The sequence below is a fragment of the Physeter macrocephalus genome, chromosome 14 (assembly GCF_002837175.3).
Source record: "Physeter macrocephalus isolate SW-GA chromosome 14, ASM283717v5, whole genome shotgun sequence".
NCBI classification, from domain to species: Eukaryota; Metazoa; Chordata; class Mammalia; order Artiodactyla; family Physeteridae; genus Physeter; species Physeter macrocephalus.
The window spans coordinates 62,239,218-62,247,700 of record NC_041227.1 but is presented as its reverse complement, the minus strand read 5'-3'; the positions used below and the strand labels follow the sequence as shown (position 1 = coordinate 62,247,700).

General features: G+C 42.4%; 1 protein-coding gene across 28 annotated transcripts in view; it reads left to right on the top strand.

Annotated features, from left to right (window-relative positions):
- Positions 1–8,483, top strand: part of DNAH3 (dynein axonemal heavy chain 3) — a 249,724-nt gene that overhangs the window by 6,381 nt on the left and 234,860 nt on the right. For 26 of the 28 annotated variants that reach the window (XM_028498493.2, XM_055090018.1, XM_028498501.2 and 23 more), the window contains exons 3-7: positions 188–211; positions 3,629–3,733; positions 4,276–4,498; positions 7,287–7,359; positions 7,625–7,799. In XM_028498493.2, coding sequence (XP_028354294.1) covers positions 188–211; positions 3,629–3,733; positions 4,276–4,498; positions 7,287–7,359; positions 7,625–7,799 — 600 coding nt within the window. The remainder of the gene's footprint in view (positions 1–187; positions 212–3,628; positions 3,734–4,275; positions 4,499–7,286; positions 7,360–7,624; positions 7,800–8,483) is intronic. The other 2 variants (XM_028498503.2, XM_028498502.2) reach the window with 1 other exon arrangement.

Here is an 8,483-nt window from a genome sequence, read left to right as displayed (position 1 = left end):
TGGGCCCAGCCGCTCCGCGGCATGTGGGATCCTCCCAGACCGGGGCGCGAACCCGGTTCCCCTGCATCGGCAGGCGGACGCGCAACCACTGCGCCACCAGGGAAGCCCTATGCATTAATATTTTTAACAAACCATTTTGGGTAGCCAGGTAGTTCTTACAGATATCTCCATCTCTTTCACCTTGAAGGGGCCACAGAGGATTCTTAACCAGGTGTGTTCAAGAAAACTCTCTTTGTTTTATGAATTGATTTCTAGATCTGCTAATCTTGTATGTGTCCCATGTGTCCCTGTCCCATGAACTGAGCTGTTTTCTGCTATCATGGTTTAATGGCTGCAAAATGCTCAATGTTAGTTTGCTTTCTTTTTTAAATATAAATTTATTTATTTTATTTTATTTATTTATTTTTGGCTGCGTTGGGTCTCCGTTGCTGCGTGCGGGCTTTGTCTCATTGTAGTGAGCGGGGGCTACTCTTCGTTTAGGTGTGTGTGGTTCTCATTGTGGTGGCTTCTCTTTTTGCAGAGCATGGGCTCTAGGCACACGGCCTTCAGTAGTTGTGGCTTGCAGGCTCTGGAGCGCAGGCTCCGTAGTTGCAGCACACGGGCAGGGTTGCTCCGCAACATGTGGAATCTTCCCGGATCAGGGCTCGAACCCATGTCCCCTGCAGTGGCAGGCGGATTCTTAACCACTGTGCCACCAGGAAAGTGCCTAGTTTGCTTTCTTGCAAAATGTTGTTTTCTTTCTTTATTATCCCAAGAATGGCTTTTCTCTTTATATGATGACTCAGCTGCCTTTGTGTCTATCTCTTGCATGACCATCTCTCAGTATGGAGGGACTTACATATGATTCAGTCTGGCTCAAACCCAAAAAGGGGGCTTCCCTGGTGGCGCAGTGGTTGAGAGTCCGCCTGCCGATGCAGGGGACACGGGTTCGTGCCCCGGTCCGGGAAGATCCCACATGCCGCGGAGCGGCTGGGCCCGTGAGCCATGGCCGCTGGGCCTACGCGTCCGGAGCCTGTGCTCCGCAGCGAGAGAGGCCACAACAGTGAGAGGCCCGCGTACCGCAAAAAACAAAACAAAACAAAACAAAACAAAACAAAAACCCCAAAAAGGAATCTATTGGCTCAAGTAATTGAGAAGTCCAGGTTGGATCCTGGGGTCCAGTTGATGTCATTGGGAGTCTGTCTTTGTCCTTCTGGTGCTTTGCTTTCTTTTATGTTGGCTTTAATCTAAGGAAGACTTTTTTCACATAAGGCAAAGATGGCTGTTGAGAGTACCTCTTTCTCAATAGCACTATCAAAAGTGTCAGGAATGATTGTGATTAGCCCAGCTTGGGTTACACACCTATCCCTGAACCAATCACAGTGTCTAGGAGGAGAGAGTATTCTGACTGACCAGACCTGTATCACATGCTCTACCCTGGACACAGGCTGGAAACTATACAGCATGGACAGAAATTGGAGTAGAGCCAGTTATGTCCACTAGGGCTCTATTCTGCCTGTTTTGCTGGGAAGAGTAACTTCCCAGTATATGTCAGGGCTGAAATCAGGTTTACCCCAACCATAAGCAGAAGCATGAATGCTAAGCCACCTCCTGAATAATGTTAATATTCTCCTCAACTGCAAAAGAGTCTCCTCAACTGTAACTTACTCAAGATGTCTGAAATTTGTGGTGTTTGCTTGTTCTTTTAATGAATATTTTTGTTTGAAACAGATTTAAAAGCTAGGCCAAGGGAAAGATTTCCACTGACCACAAAACCTTCTTGCTTGCAAAGACAAAATGCAGACAGCCCTAACTTATCAATCAGTATATGTCAGTATATGTCCCAGTCACATCTGGGATCCTGAAGGAAACCATGAATGACTTCATTTCCCTGAAAATACTGCTGCCAAAGTCTACCTTGGATGGTATAGTACCCACTTTGGATGACCAGGTTCCTTTCAAGTTGATGCTGAGTTTTTTCATTTTGTTCACCTCATCAGTGCAGATCTGATATTAATGTCAGTAGTGAAAGAGAAGGCTCTTGGAGATGATTCTTAGATCCTTGAAATTGAGGTCAAGAGCAGAGAGACAGGCACAGTGCTAAGCTGAAAACAACAGGGTCATCTTGTTTAAGGTGGAGCCTGAGCATCCCCATGTTTAGTAAAGTTCTGTTAGTGGGTCTGAAATTTTTGAAAACCACTGAATGAGGCCATTAGATCAGTGAACCTATTATGTTTTTAAAACTCCCAGGCTTAGTATGTGTTTTATTTAAGAGTTTGCATGTGTTTGTTTAATTTTAAGATCAACACATTCCCAAAGTAATTTGCCGTGTAAGTGATACTTGTCATTTCCAGTGTGTTGGGATGCTGAGTGATGTGTATTTAAAAGCACCTCTGGGGACTTCCCTGGCGGTCCAGTGGTTAAGATTCGCCTTCCAATGCAGGGGCTGCAGGTTCAATCCCTGGTCGGGGAGCTAAGATCCCACGTGCCTCATGGCCAAAAAACCAAAACATAAAACAAGCAATATTGTAATAAATTCAATAAAGAGTTTAAAAATTGTCCACATCAAAAAAAAATCTTTAAAAAAATAGAAGCACCTCAGTGTGGCTAGTATGTGTTACCTATCCTCCGTGAGCCTTAGTTTCAGCTAGAACATGGGTATAAAAAATCTCATAAGTGCCTGGCGCATAATATTTAGAATGACGGCAGATGTTATTGTTGTTAATGTTATTATTTTATGAGGTTGAGTCATCAGTGAGGGATTGGTTGGGGCATGGGATGGCTAATATCTGATTCATATACCCCCTACCTCTCTACCTTCAGTTACCCTGCATGAGTTAATTTGCTGACCCAAATAAATCAAATCTGTCCAATAATGTCTCATCTTACACAGTCATTGCCTAAGGTGAAAAATCACAAAGAGCCAAAATTATCCTTGCAGATCCATTAAACCATCTTTAAAGTGCTGTATAGCAACACCTCTCAGTAAGTCCAGCCCAGAAGTTTTCCTCCATCACAGCCCCAGATGAAGTAGTTGTCTTGCTTATAGTGGCTGGGTGTAGGACAGAAAACACACACAGCATTACTCAACACTGAAATCACCTTCAGCTCTGAGGTGAAACGGCACCGGGAACTGAGAGTGACCGTGGGAGCCACAGGTCCGCCTCTGTCTGAGGCTCCCTCTAAAGTGTACACTCACTGAATGGCATGGTGGGCCTACATGCCCACACTCTTTAAGTGATACTTTTTCTTTCCACAGGAAGCAGAGAGTTAGTTATGCCACTGCATAAGCAAATTTCTATTTGGAATTTTGCCAGTGTGAAATGCAAGAGTCAATTTTTTAAAGTCAACCCCTTTAATTACAACCCAGGGTAGGGTACCTGGAGGTGCCCTCAGATTTGGGCTCTTCCCAGGGGAAAAAATATATATCTGAATTTGCTCATTGAAGTGTAGCCAAGGAGGAGATGCTAGAGGAGAGACATTAACAATTAAGAAATGAAACCTACACAGTGGATAGGGGTGAGAAGGGTGCTGTATGGCAGAACTTTGTGCCTAAAACCTTTCCTGAGGCCCTTTTTACTCCTTAACCTCAGAAGCTTGGAAATCTTTCCTAATTCCTGAAGAGTGGCTTTGTGTCTGTTTCCCACAGATCCACAAAAGTGACTCGATACATCACATGAGCCACTCCCAGATGCGGCCAGAGTTGCCTCCTCTGCCTGCTTCTGCTAACGAGGAACCATCTGAACTTTATCAGGTATGTTCACCTGGCTGCTACTCTTCTGCTGGTACTAGTTTGGGGGCAAACAGTCAGACTTGACAAGTGGCATTAGAGGCCTTGGTCATTTTTGCCACTGGAAGAGGCTACAGCACCGTGGGAGAAAGCTATGCAGTAACACAAAGGTGAGTTAGAATCTGGCCTACTCACTTACCTGCTGCATTATTTAAACTCTCTGAACTTCTCCATACTCAGCTGTAAAATGAGAACAGTTATTTCTACCTTATAGCCACATCCATAGCAATAAAGACAGTAGATGTAAATTATCTGATCGCAAATTTACTGAATATTGAAAGCAAGCTGTTATCCTTGTCATCAGAAATCATGCTCACAATGGTCAGAGAAGTACAGTTTGTGTCCATTCCAAAAGTATTTGCACTCAGTGTGCAGAAGTTAGAGCCACCATGTAAGGCATGTGGGATGCCATGAGTCTCGGTGTGAGTGGAGCCTGGCCCTAAAGAGCCCAGGCCCCCTGAGTCATGTCCCTCATCATGTGTCACTCTGCATTTCTTCCCTTGTAGACAGTCATGTCGCACAGCTTTTACCCACCCTTGATGCAACGCACATCATGGACTCTGGCTGCACCCTTCAAAGAGCAGCACCACCGCTGTGGACCCAGCAACTCCATTGCCAACAACTACTCCTTGATGGCCCGGGACCTGAAGCTGAAGGACCTGCTGAAGGTCTACCAGCCCGTCACCATCAATGTCACCAGGGAGAAGATTGTTCAGGGGCTGTCATTAGGTATTTCTGGCTGTGTGCCATACCCACTCAGACTAGGGCTTTGGAGTGAGATTTCTAATCCTGGGTTTTAGTCCTGGCTCCACCTTTTGCTGCAGCTAACTTTGGGTAACCTCATGGAGCCTTAGTCTCCTTGCCTCTGAAATGGGAATGATTGTAATGGCTAGCATGACATTTACCATACAGCAAGCACTGCTCCATGCGCTTCTTGTTGATTGCTGCATAACAGATTACCCCCAAACTTAATAGTTTAAAACAACTACCATTTGTTATCTTACAGTTTCTGTCAGGAATCTGGGCATGGCTTAACTGGCTCAGAATCTCTCACAAGTGTACAGTCAAGGTGTCAGCCAGGGCCACAGTCATCGGAAGGCAACTAGGGAAGGATCCTCTTCCAATCTCACTCACATCCTCCACTGCCTGTTGGCCATAAACATCAGTTTCTTACCATATGGGCCTATCCATAGTGCAGTTCACAGTATGACTTCTGGCTTCCCTTAGAGGGAACGAGGGAGAGAGCAAGAGAGAGAAGAGAGCCAGCAAGATAGAAACCACCGTCTTTTTGGAACTTAAATTTGGAAGTGACATCCTATCACTTTTGCCATTTTCTCTTTGTTAGAAGTGAGTTGCTAGGTCCCGCCCACACTTGAGAGGATTACACAAGGGCATGATTCGAAGAAGTGAGGATCCTTGGGGACCATCTTGGAGGTGGCTTACCACAGTACTTTATATGTATTAATTTGTTTAGCCCCACTGGGTACACCTATATCTGCTTAAGGATATCCTTTAGTAGTTTTTGTTAGAGGTGTGTTGGAGACTTTCAATCTGCCTGCTGTCTCAAACTCATTATCATGTTTTTCTTTATCCTCTCTGCTGTGTCTCGGTGAATTCCTCAAATATATCTTCCAGCTCACTAATTTGCTCTTCAACTGTGTTCAGTCTTGAGTTTAACATGTCTAATGAATGGGTTTTGTTTTAATGACAGTATCTTTTTATTTTCAGATTTCCTAATTTGTTCTATTTATGAGGACCACTCTTGCCAATTTATTATTCTATTCTCATGGACATAGCCCTTCCGATATCAATCGCTTGGAGGATCTTAAACATTTATTTTAGAGTATTATTAGTACTGCTGTATTATTTCCATTTTGTGAATATGTCCCTCAATTGTTGAGTTTATTTGCTATCTTTCTTAGTATTGGTTTTTCTCATGTGTTATGGGATTTTAGTTTGCAGACTTATTTTGAGAGTTTTTTCCTTTCTTGCTACATGCATTCCCCATTGGTTGAGGTATAATTCACATACAATAAAATGCACAGATCTTAAGTGTTCAGTTCAATGAGTTTTGACAATTGTTTACACCATATAGCCACCACCCAAATAAGGTATAGGGTATTTCCATCACTAGAGAAAGTTCCCTTGTGCTCCTTTCCCATCAGTTCCTTCCTCTACCCAACACCATCCCACCCCAGGGTAACCACTTTCTGATTTCTGTCACCATAGGTTAGTTTTGGTTGTTCTCACATATAAATGTACTCAAACAGTGTATTCTTTTGACATACCTTTTAAAATCTTGCCTTTTCCCCTTATGCCTTCATCTGGCATCTTGGACCCCAAATTAGTACCAGACCTTATATTGGTGGCTTAGGACTCCCATCCTAAGGTGATGTTTGGGGATTGTAGATCTGGTCCCTGAGGCAATGTTAGGCTTGGCCTAGATACTACCAGCCTTTCTTTGCTCTCTCTGGCCACCATGTGAATTGAGGATAACAAGTGCTTTATCTGCATGACAGTGCTGCTGTCTTTTCAGTGTGTCTTCATGGGTAGGGCAGCCCTGGCTTCATGCTGTGAGCCTACCTGCAGTCCCCACAATCATGGTGTGTTTTGGGTTCTATTATTCCCCCAGGTATCAAACACCTAACTACTTCTGCCTGCTTCTGGAGCCACAAGCCAAGTTTAAGACTTTTAGTTCACAATGTGTTTATTTTTAGTCCATACAGAAGAGCATCTTTTCGAACAATGCACTGTCTTTTTAATTTTAAAGAATATTTTTTCTATTATTGTTATATTTGGAGTAGGTTGAGGAAATTAAAGTATGAACTCAAAATACATCTTAACCAAGTCTTCAATCCTCTGATTCCCTCAAAATGTCAATTTCATATTAGTATGTCTTTAACATGTCTCTATGACATGTTAGTTTCCTTAGGCTAGAATGTTAAGCAAGTATCCAGTTAAAGTTTAATAGTAGAGTTTTATATTATTTGTTGAATTTATTTATCACAAATGATATTTATTGCAAAACCTTCTATTTATTACAAATGACATCGGTTTTTCTATTTGCAATAATTATATATATTGCAAATGATACTGGTCTTTCTACTTGTGATAATCATGTAATATTTCCTTTAAAATAAATATATTAGGTTTAAAAGTCTGAATCTATTTAAAGAAAAATATTAAGCAGTAATACACCTGATGTTTAGAAAATAGAGCATATGGGATTGGTGAGTGAATTGAGCAATTATTAATACTTGTCCAATGTGTGGGATAACAGAGGTATGCTCATCCCCATTTCACACTTGGGGAAGCTGAGGCTTGGAGTGATGGTCACTTCTTCAGGGTCACACAGGTAATTAGTGGTACAGGGCCCACATCACCTGCGTCATCCCACCACACCAAGTCCACCCCGCTTAGTGTTCTCCTGCACTACCCTGAGACTGGCATCCCTGTGGACAGAGGACCGCCCAAGGCCACTGCCCATCACTGATGTCTTTCTTCTCTACTGTTCTAGCAAATAAAAGCTCATCAGAACCTAACAAGAAGAAAATGAAGTTGTCCCCCAAAGACAAAGAGGATCTCACTGGGTAAGGTGTCCCTATGGGCACAGGGGATTGCAGGACACTGGGCTGAACCGAAGAAGGCTGTGGTCTCTTGAAAGCCATGCTCTGCTTCTTGACTTTAAAGCATTCCTGGATACCTAGTTACTCATGTTTTTTTCCCAACAATCCTCTTAATCCAATTTTTTGAGGCTCTAAATAAAAATAAATTAGCCAACTAAGCAAAACCAATGCTAACAAACCTATGAGGTGTTCCATGGAACCAAGGACTGAGCTTGTGTCTACTTTTCAGGAGGAGATTGGCCTGCAACACCTCAACCTCCTTACCTATGAGGACGGAGGTGGTGACATCTTTGAACCTCCCAGGAAGCAGACCAATGAGTCCAGAAGAACAGATTGATGTGATGTTACAGCAGGAGATGGAAATAGAAAGTCAAGAAACCAAACCAACTGAATCAGACTTGGAGGTACATTCTTATTGCCTCCTTTCTCTCAGTTTGCTAAGTATTACTCTTGGCATCTCAGTGATTCTAAACTGGAGAAAAACAGCAGAGTCACCTAGGGAATGTTTTAAAAATACTGAAGTTCAGACCCCATGACAGACTACTGAATGAAGGTGTGCGTGCCTGAATTCTCTGCTCTAGTAAGTCTTAGAAATCGGTGCCTGTGGGTCCTCGTAGAATGTAGGTTGCAGAATGGTGACCCATAGGTTGGGGTTGCCAGATTTTGAAAAAAAAAAAAAAAAAAAAAAAAAAAAAAGAAAAAACAAGACACCAGTTAAATTTGAATTTCAGATAAACAATGAATAATTTTTTAGTATAAGTATATCCCAGTGCATCCTGTATTTTATCCGGCAACCCTACCATAAGCTGAATTTGGCCTATAAATGTGTTTTGAAAATAAAGGAAATCTCACATAAGCTAGATTTCTAACCTCTCTTGAAAAAATTAAAATATTTGAAGCTGACCAGTAGCCACTTCCTTTAGATGAGAAATACATTCTCTGGTTTGTCAGTCTCCACAATTCCTTATTACTTTCTTATGTACAGCCAACTTTAAGTTATTAACATTACCTGCTTGGTCCCAGGTAGACTTTTGAGCTTCCATCCCCTATCTTTTTTTTTTTTTTTTTTTTTTTTTTTTTTTTTTTTG